The following is a 20,016-nucleotide window of genomic DNA, read 5'->3' as shown; positions in this document are numbered from 1 at the left end:
GCCTGAGGTGATGGGAGGACTGACCTTTATAAAGCACCGCGAGACCTTCAGATGGAAGATGCTGCATTTGGGCAAAGGATTGTTATTTGAGATGGGTGTGTAGTAAAAGCCCCCACCCCGCCACCTTCCATTTGGTGGTGTTTGAAACCTGCATCTGAACTGCAGCTTGATCTTCCATCTCCAATTATTATTTGGAGCTTTGACCTCTGAAAGTGCTCAGTGCAGTTGGAGCCACAGTAATTTAGAGACCTCAGGGTGCACCGGAGAACTCCCACTGGCTTTAGGGCAAACTGTGTGCAGATTGCCCCACGGAGCGAAGAATTGCTGCCGTTCTGTTGTCAATCCCTCTCCCTCTCCCTCTCTTTCTCAGCCAGAGGACTGTGGGCTTGCACAGTCCAGTTCTGACTCCCCAATGCAACACCTTCAGATGAGATGCTGAGACAGTAACCCCTCCTGCCCATCTGTTACCTTTCCGAACGAGAACACACACACACACACACAAGCGCGCGCGCACACACACGCACACACACGCACACACACGCACACACACACACACACACCTCTTGTTGGCCCCCTAGTGGTGATGGGACAAAATGATGGGAAAGGGTTTGCCCCTCAGGAGTTTCAGAGCCACCTGCACAATCCTGTATCTGATGCTATGGGTCCTTTGAGTATGAACAAGGCCTAGGTCTATAAAACAAAACCCTGGTTCTGTTCCATAGCTTTGCAGCTGCAAATTAACCAGCACTTTGCAATGCAAGAGCTAATATGCATCTCTAAGCACAGCCAGATAGAATGGTTGGATAATTACTATCTTTTTGAAAGCTCCACTGTGATATTTTAGTTTGCTGCATTATGCAGATTTGCTGCTGCAGCAGATGCCGAGTGCAGTACACGTTCTGCTTTATGGAAAATATCTGATCACCAATCTCATGCTGTTGATTTAATTACTTATTTTCCCAGTAACCTCTCTGGAATTTTGGCTAACGTAAAAGGGAAAGCAAGTTCGGTTATAATATAGTTAAAATTGAACAGGCTCACATGGGTCATTTAAATACCAACAGGATATTTTAGCTGTAGTTAGTAAACTATATTAAAGTCAAATCTTTGAGAGAGGAGGATGGGAGAATGGCAACAAATTTAGGCCAACAAGTTGCTTTTAGTAAAGAGAAATGGTCAAGCCAAACGTGTGGCAGGATACAAACTTCACTGTGCTGCAATTGCCATTGAAAATCGTTCTTTATAACAAAAAGAGGCCAAAGCAAAATGCTCACTTCCGAAAGGTCTTTATGGAGCTTCTACTTTATCGAGCAGTTGAACATCTTACAGTAACACAGATCATCTTCCAAGAAAAGCTGTGTCAGTTCTTTGTTTCCTAGGCAGTGTGTGTGTGTGAGGAGGGAGATAGGTAACATGTCATCTGTACATTTGAGACCATGTGACATTTCCAATATCCTATCCAAGGGTGTTTCCAGGCAGAATCTGACAAGAGATTTGATTTAGGTACATACTTCAGTTACAGTAACTGGCAATGAAAGTGCTGATACAGAAAGACCTGTTTTCTTGCTAAACCTGCTCTTATAAATTGCTATGTAATCATACCACCTGCATAATCCTATTTAAACCAAGGATCTCGAGATGGTTTATAAAAAGCAGATTGGTACTTATTTGGCTCCCATCACCACAGTATCTGAGGGACTCCCAATATTTAATGTATTTATCCTCACAACACCCCGTAAGACATGGCAATGCTACTATCCCCATTACAAAGCTGGGCATCTGCTGCCCAGAGAGACTCAGGGTGTCTTCATTGACAAACTGTGTTTTTTACTATGGGTGTTAGCTCTCTGGCTGGCTGTGAAAAAGTAGTGAAGGCAAGGCACTTCAGTTTTACTGCAAGGCCACCCACAGATAGGGGGAACGGTGCTTACTTCACCTGGCTACCTCACAGTTAACACTCCAAGTGCCTCACCTCCTCTTAGGATCTGACACCAAGATAACTCACCGGTCTCACCTTGTCATAAAGAAGGGCGGGGGACCCCCTTTCCAGCAGTGAAGACATGGCATTTATGACTTCCTCATGGTCTATAGAGGAGTAGGGAACTGAACCCAGGTCTGCTGAGTCTCAGGCTAGTGCCTGAAGCCTTGGCCTATCCTTCAGTGTTATCCCCATTTTGCTGATGGGGGAACTGATGTGTAGAGATGTGAAATGGACTTACCATAGAAATGCAGGGCTGGAAGGAACCTCGAGCTAGCCAGCCCTTATGCTGGGGCAGGACCATGTAAACGTAGACCATCCAGAAGCAGGGAATGGATTACTTGATTACCTGCTCTGTTCATTCCTTCTGGGGCACCTGGCATTGACCACTGTCAGAAGACAGGATACTGGGCTAGATGGACCTTTGGTCTGACCCAGTGTGGCCGTTTTTATATTCTTAGCCCTGACAGGTGTTTGTCCAACCTGTTCTTAAAAACAACCAAGGAGAGGGATTCTACAACCTCCCTTGGTAACATATTCCAGAGTTTACCTATCCTTATTGTTAGAAAGTTTTTCCTAATGTATAACATAAATCTCCCTTGCTTCAGATTAAGCCGATTGCTTCTTGCCCTCCCTTCAGGGGACGTGGAGAGGAGTTGATCACCAGCTTCTTTTTAATGACCCATCATGTATTTAAAGACTGTTATCAGGTCCCCCTTTGCTGTCTTTTCTCAGGAGTAAACATGCCCAGTTTTTTAACCTTTCTTCGTAGGTCACGTTTTCTAAACCTTTCATCCTTTTTATTGCTCTCCTTTGGACTCTCCCCACTTCGTCCACATCTTTCTTAAAGCGCAGTGCCTCAAACTGGGCACCACTCTCCAGCTGAGCCCTGACCAGCGCTGAATAGAGCGGAACAGTTACCTCCTGCGTCTTACATACCACGCTCCTCTTAATACACCCCAGAACGATATTCTCCTTTTTCTCAACTGCCTCAGCTTGCCCCGTGTCACACAATAAGTCAATGTCAGAGCTAGAAATGGAACTCAGAAGTCCTAGCGTCCAGTAACTAGCGGATGATGGTGCCTATTTTAGGCCTTGAATACCACACCAACACTTTACGTATAAGTGACTGGTTAAGTTACTGGTATCAGAAGGAAGGGTTCTTGCTTCAGTTTAGCAGAGCCTTGCAATAGACGTGTTCTTCCACTGCTAGAAAATCAGTCTCTCAAACCCCCAACACAAGAGGTGCGGTCAGAGTTGGAGGGACATCAGCTGCGATGCCCGAAGGAGCGTTGCTATCAAGACTTGCAAGATGCAGTGTGGATTCAGTGGAATGGGATGTTACCTTCTACTCTGGGTATCCAAGTGTCAGCACTTCTCATTTCAGATCAGGAGAAAAACTAGTAAAGAGTAAGGCGGGAAACTCCACCTGTGTCAGCTTTATAATAATAAATACAGGTTTCCTTTGGGCAAGGGTGCGTGAGTGACTAGGGACTGCTGTAGCAGAGAATTTTGTGCAAGGCTAGATGCATTTCCTCACCCACCAAGAGAAAGCAGGATTGTGCTAAAGACTCCTCCTGCCACAGTTCTAACCATTCTCTCTCTCCTCACCACTTAGAGATACTTTCCATGCTGATAAACCAATCCGTATCTCTGAACCTTTTCTCTACGTGGGAGGGGAGGTGGCATGCTGGTAATGGTCTAGTGGAAAAATACAGGGCTCGTAGCTGGGAACTCCTTGACTGCATTCCAGCTCTGCTTCTGGAGTGGGGTTTTGGTCCATCTGGTTAGAGAGCTGGGAGCCAGATACACAACTTCAAATCCAAATATTCCCAAAGTGTGTGGCTTTGGGTCTGGGATTTTATTCTGGGCTCATCTCATCCGTAGCTTGACCACCTGTGAATGGTTTCTTGTATTGGTCAGTTGGGAATTTTTTTTGGGGGGGGGGCATTCAGTATTTCTCTCTCTGTTTGTTTGAATATCGGGAAGGGCACATCTCTTAGTGTACTAATTGAAGTTGAGTGTAACATCTTGCACTAGGAAACACAAATCACTCAATCAAAGAAATGTGGATTTAATTTAATTTTATTTTTTGCAATGGTTCCATGTCTGACTCCGAATCCTCTTCAAGTTGTTCCACCTGAGCAGAGCTCAGTACCCACATGGAACAATTGACAGGACAAGGGTCTTAATTTTTTATATCACCTTTGCAGCAAATGTAGCTGTGTCCTTGACTCCAAGTAGCCTGAACAAGGTACTGTACTGAGTGAGTGACTCTTGTGTGCTTACCACTCTTACGGTACTCTGGGAACTAAAACATACGGTATTTCCCCTGTGAAGAATGTGTCTCTGGTTTATCTGATCAATTAGGGTTTGAACAGGAAAGAAAAACCCAATATTTTCCTTCCTAAGTGTCCCGCATAGAAATAAAAGGAAAGAAATGGGAAGAAAACACTGCAAAGCTTTTCATTGCTCATGGCAACGGAGGTTTAGAATTACTCTCTTCCCCGCTGTTCATGGGTAAAAGTACTCGCTACTCTCCTGGAAGCGTGGCTAGTGTCGTGTGTACTAGGGCAAGCGGGCTTTGTTTTCGTGTTTAATTACAGTGCTTGTCACGCTTTGGGTTTCTGGGTTGTTCCCCCCCCCTTCTCACGGTGCATCGCCAAGTGCTAATCTCGAGGGCTCACCTGCCTCTCTGCCAGTGTCTTAGCGTAAATGGGAGTAGGGTTTTTTCTCCATTGTTATTTTTGCCTTTATGGGTTCTGATGGCAAACGAATGTTTAAGGCAAGTGCTGAGGCAGCCAAGCCTGTGTAGTGTTGAGCGTTGCATGTGGGCGAGGCTCTTGGGACACGCGACTGAGAATTCCGTTAGCAAATCGTTTTTCGGTCCGACGGCGGCCATGTGGGGCACTGAGACGGGAAGCTCTTTGAGGCAGAGACCTGGCGGTGGGGCTGGTCTGCAGAGTGCCACGCGTACTTGGAGCGCTGTGAAAACCAGTTACGTTGCCGAGGTCATTTGAATAACCCCTATGCCAAGCCAATACTGACAGGCTTCTGTTCGCTGGTAAAGTGTAAACTTCAGCCCATTAACATTTGTGATTATTTGGTGCTTCTCTGATACCTTTTGTCTCAGGATATCAGGGTACTCTGCAAATACTAGTGAAAGCCTCAATACCCCCATGAGAGTGGGGCATATTTTTACCCTCATTTCACATATGGGTAAACTGAGGCTCAGTGAGGTCATGATTTGGCCAAGGTGTCACAATTGAAATAGTATAGTCAAGAATAGGACCTAGGAGTCCTGACTCCCGGTTTTCCAACCGTTAGTCTGCAACAATTCCCATTAACTAGTCTTTATTGGTACTTCATGTATACAGCTGTCTGGTTTGCACATGCATTAGCATGCTTGGTCACAATAAATGTGCATGCAAATCACCAGTTAGGCATCTGACAGGCCATTTATGTGTGTCATTGTAGTAAATGTTTGTTTGCTCATCACCTAGAACAATGGGCCCTGAGTCCTGTGTAGGTTTTGGAGGCATTACCACAATGGAAATAATAATTGTGGCTGCAATTTGGGGTGGGCATATAGGCTTGCTTCACTTGCAGTTGCAGTGGTGCCATCCTGGACATTGGGTTCTGTAACTTTAGAGTTTGACCTTCACCAGAAATCTGATGCCTTTTATTTCTCACTGTTTCATTGTTCTGTTTTTTATTCCCCTTTAAAATCTTTCATTATTTCTAAAGCATCCTTCAGTTTTGTTTGTTTTTTCCCCCCTGCTTAGATTGCAAATATACCTGCCATCAGGAATGCAGAAACCTGATTCAGCTGGACTGCAGCCAACAAGGACAGCCCAGGAACAAACCCTCGCCAGAAAATACACTGACGCAAAACTGCAGCCAGGTACGGATTGGGGAGTCCCTGTGCTGGGTGGCTGGCGGGAGGGAAATGGGAGTTTTATGGCGGGTTGGGGGTGTTGCTTCTCTGGCAAGCAGCTGCAGAGAGAGGACGGCGTGGCATTCTCCTCTTCTTTAGTGCTAATGACATTTCTCCAAGACCCAAGATTTTTTTTAAGCACCTCCCAATTAAATTCCTGTCCCTTCAGATTTCAGATACCGAGCTCTTGCCCCCTTGTGGTTTTAGCTTCTCTACTTACTTTACTGGGGAGGATTTGCCAGCGGGGAATCAAATCATGCTTACGAGGCAGGTAACCAGAAGAAGCTGTCTGATTGTCCAGGGCTGTTACTTGGGCGGGGTGGAGCCTGGGGTCAGCTTGCGCTCTGCAGCGTGAAATCTGATTATCCCATTCTGTGTGTGCACAGCTACAAATGTTGGTCAAGAGCCCTAAAATGATCCAGCCCTGCTTAAAATGCAGTCATCGCGACGGCTGCTTAACCTTGCACAAAAACCAGTGTGTGTCCGTTCCTTGCGCGGCTTTGAAAAACCTCAACCATTCACTCTTACAGAAAGGGTGGTGGGTTCATCAGTGACCGCCACTGGGCAGGGACTTGAGTTTTTGTGCCCAATTCTGGAGAAGGATGCCACAGTGCATTGCAGCCCCAGCTCGGCAAGGTACTGAAGCAGATGCCTAATTATAAGCACGCGAGCCGTTCAAGTGAAGTCCATGGGAGTACTAGGATGACCAGATGTCTCGATTTTATAGGGACCACCCCAATTTTGGGGGCTTTTTCTCATATTGGCACCTATTACCCCCCACCCCCGTCCCGATTTTTTTACACTTGCTATCTGGTCACCCTAGGGAGTACTCCGATGTTTAGTTAGGCCTCTACGTAAGAACTTACGATCCAAAGAAATAGAAAGGGTCATCAGTCGCATTATTCGCTTTGTGTCTAAAATCTTCCCCTGCCAAACGAATGAGGCAAAATATTACAAGGCTGTTCCAGTGTCCGTTTATCCCACAGTGAAATTCACAGTAATAGTCTTTCACTGGCTTCATGCAGGATATTAGTATCAAGTGACAGCAGTGAGGCTTCCACAGAGAAACGTTTGCTCAGGTAAGAGATGGCTGGTCTCGGCTCCTGCTGCATGGAGGATGGATGTCAACAGGAGAGTAAGAAGTTGGTGTCAGGGAGACACATCCATCTCCTCCATGATGGTTGTGGCTGTGCTGTACCCTCCCCATCCTTAACATTGCTCTGAGATGTAAAGGGGAGGGCAACACCAGAAGCATGGTGAGTGTCTGGGCAAAGGCAAGCAAGGAGCAAAGGTTAGACAAACAGATGTCAGGGGGCTCTGGATAATACTTAGCCCTGCCTCAGTGCAGGGGAGTGGACTAGAGGACCTATTGAGGTCCATGCCCGTCCTACATTTCTGTGATGCTATGACTGCTGTTTGATGCTGGCCTGCCAGGCACAGGCGTAGGAATAAAAGACCTGTTGGCGGAGTTGGGTATATGTCAGCCTAGTGCTCCTGTTTGGTGTGGTTCCCCTGCCAGATTCTTGTTAAGTTCCTGGCCGCAGCAGATCCTTTGTGCACATGGTCAAAAGTCCCTGCACATCGTCACTAAGTAGGACAATAAGGAGGAAAGCTCTTGGGATGGGGCTGTGGCACATTCACGTCACCCTGTACAAGGCCTGCTGGAAAGTCATTGCATGTCCACCACATCAGGCAAGTCTTGGCCACTCCCTAATCCCAGCCATCGCCAAACCAAATACCAGCAGGAAACCTGCAGGGCTGAGCTGTCAGGCTTTACTGAAGGGGGTCATGTTGCAGTCAGCCCTGCTGGATGAGCTGCTGCTTTGAGTTGCCTCTTACCCAAGTGTATTTAGTGAACTGTTCAGTCTCCACTGATTCCATCCACTAGAGGGCAGAAGTGCTCAGTTATGTGTCAGAAGGCATAAACTGCGATGGGTAGATGATTCTCCTATAGCTGCAGTCGGCTTTAGAGAACAAGGACAATGGTGAGCTCAGTCCCTTCTTTTGTCATGAAGTCCCGAATGACTGTGGATCTATTCCTCTTCTCCAAGTTTCAGATGCCAAGATTAGTCCCTCTGTGCTGCATCATTAATCTGCTGGTATTTGTGCCACAAAGGGAGGTGATTTAAAGCCGGTCATGGATGACTTTTCTGCTTAACCATAGAAACGGCGTTAGGTTGGCAACAAAGACCTGCGGGCACCGTCCAGGTGTAAATAATGGGATCTGGACCATGACCTGCTGGTGTCGGTGGCATTGCTAGCCCTGGGAGGTTGGAAGGACTGGACGTTTTATGGTTGAGGGGGTCTCAGTGTTCCATTCATCATGATTAGGGCCCCACCGAATTTGCCATCCATTTCGGTCAATTTCACAGTTTCAGATATTTAAATCTGAAATTTCACTGTGTTGTAACTGTGGGGGTCGTGACCCCAAAATGGATTTTTTTTTTGCTGGGGGGGGGGCGGGGGGTTTGCATGGCTATTGCAGTGGGGGTCTTGGTATTGCCACACTTCTGCTCTGCTGCTGGCGGTGGTGCTGTCCCCAGAGCGGGGCTCCCATCGAGCAGCTGCGCAGCTTCCTGCAGCCAGGGGAGGTTCCCAGAAATGCGTCTGACCTGGCCCTGGGAGTGGGCCCTGCAGGGGAAGAAGAAATTATGGTCCCCCCCGCAGCCCAGCTGGGACTAGCATCTGGAGTCTGACACAGGGTAAGAGCCCCCAGGCCGGCCCCTCCCCTACACTCGCCAGATTTCACGGGGGAGATCAGATTTCACGGTCTGTGATGCTTTTTTCAAGGCCGTGAATTTGGTAGGACTCTAATCATGATAGTTTGAGCAGCAGAAGAGTTTCACGAGGGTGGTCCATTGTGCTAGGGGCTGTACATTCATCAAGTAAGAGACAGTCCCTGCCCCAAAGATTTTACGGTCTGAGTAGACACGGCAGGCAAAGGGTGGGAATAAAGGAAAGCTTATCCCCTTTTCACAGATGGGGAACTGAGGCATGGAGAGATGAAGTGACTTGCTCAAGGTTACACATGGAGTCTGGCAGAGCAGGGAATTGACCCCAGATCTCCTGAGTCCCTGTCCAGTGCCTTAACCAGAAGGCCACCCTTCTTTTACCAAGAGTTCTACTCATCCACATTTGAGCTAGTTCATGAGCAATGAATATTGCAATAAACTGGGGCAGATTGTGCCCATTTTAGGCTACCAGAACTTGATCCTCTGAATGACATGGCTGGTCTATTTTTTGCAGTTCGTGGGCTGCAGTGGGAGGCAGATGGGTCACTGGGCTGCAGCGGTTGAGTACTGACCTAGATATCCAGAGTCACCGAGCCTTTGGAAGGTGGCATCTCCTCCCCTCGGGAACGCTCACCGAGGGATGAATGTTCCTGTTCTGACAGCGTTGCTTTAGCACTGTGACCAAAAATGGTCGGAACAGTCTGATCTGATTACCAGAGAGAGCGATAGCCTGTAAATCCTGAAGTGCAGGCAAAACCAAATATGCCTCGAGCCCATGACAGAAGCCAAGAAATATCAGTAGGGATCTAAATAGCTAAGCTGCACCTTAATTAAGTAAAAACTGGCTCCTGCGGACTGGTAAAATCAGCAGGTCCTGTTTGGTTTGGACAGGTCAAACTGCGTGTTCTAGCAAAAGTGGAATGAGACCGTATCCTGTTATCAACAAACTGCTGCATTCCAGCTTTCGGGCCCGTTCCCCGCCCTCTCCTTTTATGAGCAGCCCTCTCCGATTGCCTCCTTCGTACGAAGCCGCTTCTCAAGCGGTAGAACTTTGCACGGCACCCCCGGTACCTAGTTCACCTGCCGTGCCCAGCAGTGGCATTTCCTAAGAGAGGTTCAGTCAATGCTGATGGCCAAAATCCACCACAGACCCGTTGCGTGTCAGGTCAGCAAGAAGTCGGGGTGCACAGTGGCCCATCCAGCTTTCAGTGGTTCTTGATTGCCAAGGAGAGGTCATTTTGGTGTGCAAGGATGGGAAAATCGCTTTAAGGAGAGACAGCGCTGTTAATCCAGTACACTGCAAACAGCAGGGAGCATTCCCTGCCCCAATCTAAATAGACTGGACAGGCAGTAATCGTTGGTCGACCACAGGTAAAAGGGTAGGAAGTGTAAAACTTGGAAGTTAGCACCGATGAGACTTCCCTTTCTGCACTTCCTTGGCCTAGGGCTTGCTTTGGCCTGATGTTTGCAACGTACCCATTATTATTATTTAATATGCATGCTACCAGAGGTCTGCCTGGCACTCTCAACACCCAAGTTCTGTGCCCTGAGGATCTTGCCGTCTAAAGCGCTGAATCAGAGAGGTGGGAGTGGGTATAGCTGGGTGGGACTGGTGCTAGAAGGTTAAAGGAAGGAGCAACTTTTAAGAAGAGGCAGAGGGAATTCCTGTTTTCAGAGCAGAAGAGGAACTTTGAAGCCCCATGCACAGCACAGCCGTGTGCCCCAAACCTCTCTGCAGCTGGAAGGGGCCCTGCTGCTCAGTGTTGGTTTTGCAGGAGGACCAGTGTCTTCCCCAGCAGTGTCGCCTGGGGGAGCTGGGTGGTAAGGGATGCTTGGAATGGCATGCATATGTGTTTGCACTGTGAGTGCTGTGGGCAGCCAGGAAGGTGCAATGTGATCACTTTGGTACATGGACAGCATTTCAGGGCACAGCAGGTTGCAAAGGAAAAGCAGCTAAATGGCTCGAATACACAGCTGTTCCCAGTATAAGGGGAGAGAGATTTTACACTGATTATTTCATCTTCTGTGTTCACCTGGTGATAGCAAATACTCAGTGAAATCCCCTCACTTGCTGTGTAATTGGAGCTGATCCAAAATATGTCATTCTTCAGAGTAAAATTAACATCCCTCTCAGAGCACGAAGCCAATTTTATATGGGGAACTGGTCCGGCCTGTGGAGGGAGGCACTCTGTTAGCCTATGAACAGGGCACAGGGCAGCTCATGCTTTACACTTTCCCCATTATATATGGGGAAACTGAGGCACAGAGAGGGGAAGTGAATTTAACAAGCTGGGCTCGATGCAGGAATGGTTGAGTTAAATTCTCTGCCTGTGCTGTGCAGGAGTCATAGAGTTGAAGGCCAGAGGGACCCCCAGATCCTCGAGTCTGACCTCCCTTATGTCACCGGTGGCCAACACCACCCAGCACCCAGACACAGTTACAGCTCACAGGAGACTCGACAGTTGTGCCACAGGCAGAGCACAGGAGTGACTGAAATGCACCAATGCCTGAGGCCTCTGCAACGTCTGGGAATTGAGGAAGTGAGAGAAACCCAGATAAGTGACCCACACACTGCAGAGGAAGGTGAAGAACACACTCACGTAGTTAAACACACATAATCCTGGCAAGTGACCCCCCACACTCCACAGGAAGGTAAGAAAACCCCAAGGTCACTGCGGGTCTGACCTGGAGAAGAATTGCTTCCCAGCCCCACACATGGCGATGGGTTAGACCCTGAGCACGTGAGCAAGAGCCAGCCAGCCAGGCACTTAATAGAGAATGCTCGGTGCCACCTCAGAGCCCTGGCTCACCCCGTCCAATGTTTCATTTTCAGCCATGGCCATCTCTGATGCTTCAGAGGAAGGTGACACAAAACCCCAAACCCCAGAATACATTGGCGGGGAGGGGGAACCCTTCCTTACCTCCTATGGGTGACCGGCTGAAGCCCTGAAGCATGAGGAGGTCAGACTAGTTGATCACAATGGTCCCTACTGACCTTAAATCAATGAATGAGTGACTTGCCCAGGGGAAGACAGTGAGTCAGTGGCAGAGCCAAGAATAGAAGCCAGGCCTCCTGACTTCTAGTCCCTCTCAAGTATTCTTACTATGCACTGATTTGTGGGCCACTGGACCTGTTGGCTGACTGACTGACTGACTTGCTGTCCCAAAATCCCTTCCCTGTCCCCAAATTCCTTCTCCATGGTGACCTTTATGGAGCTGATGCACAATTGCCACATGCACCCGCTCTGCAGCTCCCCCACCGCATGGTGCAGAAATGGGGTTGGGGAGGCTTCTGCAGACCCTACTCGGGTGGGCGAGTTTCATCCTGTGACAGTGAGCTCTTTATGCAAACGCTAACACTAATGGGGTGTATGCTTTGGTTGGGTCCTGCCCCCAGCTGCTGCAGTGATAGGCATGGCACAAGCACCTGGCTACGCAGACAGACTTGACTTATGGAGTCCTCCCTTCTAGTGGGCTTTTAACGGAGCTGTTTAAAACCCAAAAGGATAAAACTTGGCAGGCGGGTTGTAAATGCTGGCACCGTGATTTATCATTCTGCGAAAAGGACTGTAGGTCGATCAACGGTGAATCCATTCACAAAAAAAAAAAAGAGGGATTTCTCATGCTGGCTTCTTAAAATTGCTTTTGGTGAAACATTACTAACTATGGAGCTGTGATGTTTTGAACCGTTTTATCCCCTTCTGTAGCTGGGACCTTTTTAGTATTTTAGTTTTGTAGGGATATGAGGGGGAAATCATTTAAAATGAGCGATTTATGGAATATTCGTGTCACTTAAATGATAAAGGGTTGAAATCTCCTTTTTCCTCTGGCTCTCATTTAAGTTAGCAAATACCTGTATTCTCCTTACACTTATTATTATTTATTAATCATGTTTATCATGTTTAGTGCCTAATGACTGACCAAAAATGGGGCTTTGGTGTGGTAGGTGCTGTACTAGGCTTTGTCTTCAGAGAAGCACCGTCCCTCCCTGAAGAGCTTACAGTCTAAATAGCCAAGACAGACACAGAGTGAGGGAAAGGAGTATGTAACACATAATAGACTTCTAGAATTTGGTGCACCACTCTAGCCACAAGCCACGTATCCAATGGGCACCTTGCCATCTTAAAACGGGCAGAGAAGATGAAAGGTATGGGGGAGGGACTGTACCATAAAAGTAGGCTTGGAAGAATTAGATTTTTATCAGGAAATGTTGATTTCACCAGACACACAAACCAACTAAAAGATATGTTGTCGACATTAACTGAAATTTACAGATAGATAAAGTAAGAAAAACGCTGCTTGAGAATTTTAGTTTCATTTAAGGATATTTACTTCGTATATTTTTGACCGTGATGTTGACAATTTTTCAACACTATAAAGCTTTAACTTTTTTAATGTCAGCATCTACGGTAAATAATTGTTTTCCCCCTCACCCCACAATTTCCTGCAACTGTGAAAATTTAAATCAATGAAAATAAAAAAAACTTAAAAATCCATACTTTTGTGCAACTGTGAAAATTTAGAGATTAAAAAATAGAAAAAATGCTTAAAATAAGCATTAATATCCTTGGAAATTATATATAAAATCAAATCAAATTCTGCCAGGCCTGCGTGCAAACAAGATGATACACATTCACTCTGAACTTAATAGAAATCTCAGGAGTAATAGGGGTTTAATTCATTTGTAGTAATGAATGTGAATGCAGCCACTCTCTTCATCTCATGCAAACCTTGGTTGTGCGCCTTGGCTCTTATTTTCCACCTGTTCTTGAACAATTTTCCAATGTTTTAGGCACAAACTGGTCTGTATTCCAGTTTTCATTTGCTTCACTGTCCACTTACTGTATCTCCAAGAAACACGGGTTGGTTGGCGATTGTTGTTTTTAGTGGCTAGTACAAGCAGGGGTGCTGGGACAGTTTGTATAGTGGGGTGTGGAGAGCCATTGAACCAAACTGTAAAACCTTTATATGATGGAAACAACTTCAAGCTTCAGTGCCCCCCTGCCCCCTAGTTCTAGCACCTGTGAGTACAAGGAAGTATATGAATTGAGAGGGAATCAGAGAAGAGCAAGAGAAATAGTGAAGCAGCAGGACAAAGTGATTTATGATGAAAGGTTAAAAGTTCTGAATTTAGGTTCTTAGTAAAGTATAGAAAGATGTGTCCCTTACCCAGAGTTCCCGATAAAAGGGAGTCCTGATCCTGAATAGCCTCTGGGTGCTTCTGTAATCCAGATATTTAATATTAAATACATGCGCAGTTGGCTTCCCTTCTCTTATTCACCTGTCTTTCAGTGCTCACTGTTGGTGGACAATGCAGATTTCGTCCGGCAAAGACAGTAATCGCCATAGCTTCACCACCATCTCATTAGCCTTGACTTGGGTTTTGGATCTCTCCATAGCTGGGAGTTGCTTTTCCCCCCTCTATGGCAGTTCAAGTATGGAAGGATTTCCTGAGCAGATGCTTATAGTTATGCCAATCGGGACTTCTGTGGAGCTACAGCCATTTACCCCAGCTGAGGATCTGGTCCAGTATTCGTGTCTTTGTAGCTGAAATGGTTGAGCAGCTCCTGCTGCTCTAGGCTTGCAGGGCGTCCTTGCCACCAAACGTGTATGGCTGAATTTTCAAAAAAAGCGCGGACCTAAGCACTCCTAGCAGAGTGGCTGCTCGTTTTGTGCATGCAATGGCATGTATTTAGACTCATGTATGCACCAGAGCCTTTCTGTGCATATCTTTGTATATACAATTTAAGAGCCTGTTTTTAAACCTACCCCTATAAAGTCAGTGTAGCTCACTCAGCTATCCCCAGTCAGAAATGTTCCACGTGGTGAGAAAACAGCTGCTATATTGTTACAAGTTGCATTGTAAACACTTGAATAGTTAACTAGTTCTGGTTTTTATTCTCCCCTCGGAAGCCCGAGCTTTGGCCCTATCTTCACATGATTTGTAGTGGCCCCAGGAATCATTTCCCACACCGAGGGAGTAATTCACCCTTGTGTTGGGGCCACAACAAGATGTATGCACCATTTAAGCCCCACTTCTGACCTCAGAATAGGGCTTAAGTGGTGCCCAGGCCTTGTGGTGATGGCTGTCTCTGCACAGGGGTCCATTTCATCCCTCAGAGGGTAGCATGTAGCTCTTAATTGGATGATGTTCTAAAGCGCATTGCTTCATTTATGTGCTCTACCCTGCAATTTAGAATCTGCTCCTCCAGTGGAGAAATAAACCTTGGAATGCCAAGTGTTTTGATTCCTGGCCTCTTAAAGAAAATGCCTCGAGGAGGGAATTTTCTCCGAGAAGCTGGCTGAGCAGAATTCTCCCCAGTAGATGTGCACTCTGCATGAGCAGAGAGGAGTGGAGCTGCATATCTGATGTGTTGTCTTTGCTGCCCCCAAGCGATTTATAATGTTGCTTTGTGTCAGAACCGCACAACACCTCCGTGCCCAAAACGCATGTTTCATCTGCGCTTGGCAGCTCAGAGACCTCCATACGCAGAGCTACCGTTCATATGAACACGGAGAGCTGTCATCTGGAAAGCATTCTCAGCTTGTGCATTTAGACATAGAGCCTGCTCCGTCCCGTCACAGTGGGAGGCTCTTGCTGTCAGTTGCTAGAATCAAACTGTCCTGGGCCAGGTGTTGGGGCATTCTCAACCAGTCAGCCAAACGTGTAGAACTTGCTCCTTCTGGTGGTCCCTGCCAGTGTCCAGTGGTCTTTGGGCATATTGCAGAGCTAACCTGCTTACCCTGGGCTTTTTGGTTCTCTGTAATCTCACTAGGTTGCCCACGTGGAGAGTGACTCATATTTGTTGATTTGAAATTGAATGTGAATCGCTCAGGTGCCATGGCAACAGGTGCCATATAAATAATGTAGGCTCATAAAACACCTTCTGTAAATTATCACAGGGGGAGGAAGTTTAATACACAGTGAATTCTTTGCACTTTGCTGTAACTGAATGTATTTTAATGTTAGAATAATTGCTGCACTTATGCTCATCTGAGGATCTCAAAGCCTGTTAATCCACAGTGAAGCCTTATAGCTCAGTGAAGCAAACAGTATTACGCCATTTTCCTGGTGCTGAGAGATGAAATGGCTTGCTCACGGTCACACAGCAAACCAGCAGGGAAGTTGGAATTAAAAACTAGGAGTCTCAATTTCCAGCGCCCCTTTTTTGTTGCTAAATTCCAGTAACACTATGGCAGTCAGAATTAAATCCTGAAAAGGAGATGGCTGGATATTCCGTGAGTGTGAGAGAGAGAGAGAGAAATAAATAATTACCTGACTTTAAAATGAGCATATTGGTGTCAGATGCACATACAGATCACCTACATTAGTTAGGGTCTAATCCAACTGCAATAAACTTCAGTGGAAGTTGGATTGGGCCCCTGTTGAGGATGAAATAGTGCAAACCACAGAAGTTATACAGAGGAAGAGAAGAAAAATAAATTCCCAGACTGGGAAGAATTTAAATATTTATAGCTAGAGAGCAGATAGAAAAAAAGGAAGAGATTTTTCCCTACTTGTCTTCTCTATCCTCCCACCCACCCCTCTCCTGTTTAATAAATATAAATTAAGCTCTGAAAAATTGTAAAACATGGGGAAAGTTTCCTCTTCTAAAAACCGGAGTCCTACATTGACCACTAGTATTTTACTATTAAGAAGCTTCTTAATCTCAAACTGACTTTGGGTTTTTCACTAGCCCTGCAAAGCTTGTCGTTCAGGCTTTTCTGTTTTCCAGATGGGTCAAAATGTAACCTGCAACCCAATGTTGCAGAATACTTAAGGGCCCAATACGACGAAATGCTGAGCACGCTCAACTCCCATTGACTCAAACGATCAGCCCCTGAGGGGATCAAGCCTTAGTCTGGTGGAAATTTATGGATATAAAACTTACCTGTGCAAGTCTCCCTCTAAATATTCAGAGTCTTCACCTCTGAGAAAGGTGGGGGAGATGTTTTAAAACTAGAATTCAAAGTACGAGACATGACCCTGACACCAGCAACCCTGCAATGGACAGATGAAGGAAGGAGTGGGGGGATAGGGTTGGTTTCATAGGTTTATTCCATCTCTAATTTCTGTGGTTCTGTGAATTGCACAAAGGTAGGGGGATTGAAAGGTGGGCAGAGGGGGAGTGATGCGGTTGCTACAAGGCTTTATCAACGCTAAAGAATCATTTTAACAGATTTGGGAATCTGTTGCCTGTAACGTGACAGTAACTGACACACTGAAAGGTCTAACCTGGCAAGCTGAGTGGTGCTTTCTAAGGTTATAATAAAAACGGCCTCATTTTTTTTTTTTTTTTTTGTTGGTGAGCTGAAGTCATCCTAGCTGTTCTAAAATTATCTGCAGAACACAGAGGCACATACTGAGCCGTGCATTAAAATGTCAGTAGGCAATCTGTCTGTCATGCACCCACCACCGTGGTGTCTGTTACTCAATCTGGGGTAGCACATAAACTAAGGGCTGGGGTCTCATTGTGCTTCATGATGTACTGAGCTTCTGGTATCCCCTCTCTGTGGATTCCCTTGGTGCAAAATATTTAAATAGCAGCTGAGCAAAGCTAAAACTCAGCTCAGCTTGTTCTTACAGCTTTAATTCCAGGACGGCTGTAAATGAGTTAAGCCACACAAGGATATCTACCTGGCAGAGCGCCGTAAGCCGGCTTTCTATAGCCATATACTTTTAAATGGCTGCAGGATTACTCTGATCACAATCCCCACCTTTATGAAAGGTATTGCAGGACACCTGAGAGAGAAGCCCAGATCCTCAGCTGGTGGTGTAAATCAGCACCGCTCCACAGATGACGTGGATTTACACCCATTGCGGTTCTACCCTGGAGACATTGAGAAATTGAGCCCAGTGCAAAAACTGGGTGCGCAAGCTTGCAAGAGGAAGTGGCTGGGCTCCTCTGGTGTGAACTGAAAGCAGGCAGGAAAGGGGAGTGGGGGGAGGGAGGTGATGTGTTCTTTCAGCCAGCTCCACTAGGCTTGCAGGCAGGAGATTAAACCACAGATGGTGAGTGAGTCTGAGAGTGAAGAGAAGAAACTCACTCAGGTCTGATCCCTCAGTATTCTCCAACAGCCCTTGCTAAGGGAGTTGGTTGGGTGAGGAAAGGGAAGGGTAACCCAGCAGGGCTGTTTTAAGAGAGAAATCACTGAGTTAAATGCTGGATAACAAGCAGAAGGAGCTATTGCAGATAAGGACAAGTGAAGCCGAGGATGTGAAATCGTGTCTGCTGCTGAATGTACAGGAACTGGATTGGGAAATGCCACTGCTGCTGCAGTGAACAGGAATCAGATGGTTACCTGCCCCTCCAGCTCCTTGGTGAGCCCCAAATGTTCTGAGGGTCTCAAATCCACTGTTGGTAGATGACCTTTGGAGCGCAGCATGAGCAGCGGGTACTGTAGTCTGGATGAAGAGCTCGAGGATTGTTTTTTCACGGCCAAGACCACCTTCTTCAGGAGTGCACAGAGCAAAGCCCCTGCCAAGGTAACAGCTTTAAAACTCTCTAAGGGGCCATGTTGGATGTAGGGTGGAGCATTCTCCCGAGCAAGGTGCAAAAAAAAAAGGTCTCTGTGTGCATGCATGTGTGTCTGCAGGTGCCAGGTTGAGAGTGAGATCATAGTCAGGGTCACAGTCTGCTCTCAGAATGAGGGGGGGCATTTACTTACATCTCTCACTCTCTGGTAAAATAGATGGGAGGTCTTTGCTCTGTTGCAATGGTTCTCACCTTCATCTATTCTGCCACTCCCTTTTCCATGGCAGGATATGCACCCCCACCCTGCGCCCTCCAAAAGATCCCCTTCCCAGTCATCCAAGATCTGGCTGAAACCCTTTGCCCCCCAAGGCATCAGAGCCCTCAGGCTGAGAATGCCTGTGCTGTTACATGTAACACACAACACTGCAGATCATTTTGATTCTGAGAGGCATGTTACGGTGACAGCAGGTTTTCTACAGTGAATGGGCTAAATTCATCACAGGTCTAATTCTGTTGACCTCATTGGAATTACTTAAATGGACAAAGTTAATCCCTGGTGTATGTTTAAAAAGAGAATGTTTGAGTGTGTTTACCATTTTATCCTGCCTTCAAAACTATTATCGGCTAGTAACACTGACAGGGCATAGAATTGCTTATATTAATGTACACATTTAAAATCAACCCTTCGAGAATCTGTAATCACCAACCAGCCCAGGGTGTAAAAAAGAGAACAGAGGAAAAAGCTGTTACAGAAGTAGAGGTTTTACACAGGAAAAAGAACCCTAAAATGTTCACAGATCACACGTTAGGTAGGAAGTGTGCACTGGGTCACCATTTTCCTCCACTGCAGCAAAAAGTTTGATCTTGGCCGTGCTGTCGGCCTGAGAGAGGAAAGCACCATGTCACTGTAGCAGTTCTTCTTTTTCACTTAAGAAAAAATGATTTTAAATGATCAGTAGTGAAATTCCACTGTAGGGTGCTGCCATATTTGCATGTCTGAAACTGCAACGTTATAATCCTCAGCAGGTGCTTTTGGTCTCGTCTTTCTCTGTGGTGCCCCCCCCCCCCCCCCAAAAAAAAAAAAACTGCTCTGAGTTAATCTGAAAGTGTTTATTTTTTTTACAGGCATCATCCAGTTGAGTGAATTGGTTTGTGTGACAGTCCCTTTATTATCCGGTGTTTTTTAGGATATCATTTTACTCATCTGAAACTTTTTAGAAATACTCCCTTGGGTTTTAACATGGGACATCCCCCATTAGTAATCTGTGTTGGGAGCTGACAGCTAACAAACGTTTTTTTAAGAAAATGTCATTTGATTATCCATTTGTGTAGAAGACCTAAATATCTTTGTATAATTTTATCTATATATATATATAAAAATCCATGTGTGCATTCAGTTCCTATTTAATTCTTTCTTCTGTGGCAGGATATTGAAATGCTACTTTTTAAATAAGCTTGCTCTTTCATTCACTGCCTTATCGTGCCATAATATGTGCCCATCACTGTGATATCTGGGCTCCATTCTAATGGATGTTAACTGCACTGGTTTGTCCCCTCCATTGCTCTCTCCTTAACAGTGAAACACGCTGAAAGTTAAAACAAGTTCATGTCAAGTGGTCTGGTGTTACAGGTTTCTTGTACTGTGGGAAGGAAATGTTTCTTGTTTAAAACAGCATAGCGGCCCAAGCAAACCATATTGTGTGATATTGTCTGGCTTTACAATAGTACAGTAGATGCAGTCATCAAGCAGCTGGTTGTTCTTTTCATGGGGGAGAAATAGTGTAAGGCTCTTGATCATATTAGGATGGTAGGGGCTATTCAAAGTGTGCTACTGCTTTTGGCTTTCTTATTTTGAAGGTGTGATTAATGGGAATTATACACGTACTGCAGAGA

At 46.1% G+C, this 20,016-nt stretch overlaps 2 protein-coding genes across 3 annotated transcripts in view; both read left to right on the top strand.

The window, feature by feature from the left end:
• IKBKE (inhibitor of nuclear factor kappa B kinase subunit epsilon) overlaps positions 1 to 5,882 on the top strand; it is a 78,539-nt gene extending 72,657 nt beyond the window's left edge. Inside the window, exon 22 of the mRNA XM_074936312.1 lies at positions 5,764 to 5,882. The gene's annotated coding sequence lies outside the window, so the exon portion shown is untranslated. The remainder of the gene's footprint in view (positions 1 to 5,763) is intronic.
• The window catches only part of RASSF5 (Ras association domain family member 5), an 81,801-nt gene that overhangs the window by 16,602 nt on the left and 45,183 nt on the right, over positions 1 to 20,016 (top strand). Inside the window, exon 2 of one of the 2 annotated variants that reach the window (XM_074936317.1) lies at positions 5,764 to 5,882. In XM_074936317.1, the coding sequence (XP_074792418.1) occupies positions 5,764 to 5,882 (119 nt within the window). Of the gene's footprint in view, positions 1 to 5,763; positions 5,883 to 17,620; positions 18,135 to 20,016 lie in introns of those variants that run through there. The other variant, XM_074936318.1, reaches the window with a different exon arrangement.

This window comes from Natator depressus, chromosome 21, assembly GCF_965152275.1.
Source record: "Natator depressus isolate rNatDep1 chromosome 21, rNatDep2.hap1, whole genome shotgun sequence".
Lineage (NCBI taxonomy): Eukaryota > Metazoa > Chordata > Testudines > Cheloniidae > Natator > Natator depressus.
The sequence above is the reverse complement of the archived record's forward strand: the minus strand, read 5'-3'. Positions and strand labels throughout refer to the sequence as shown.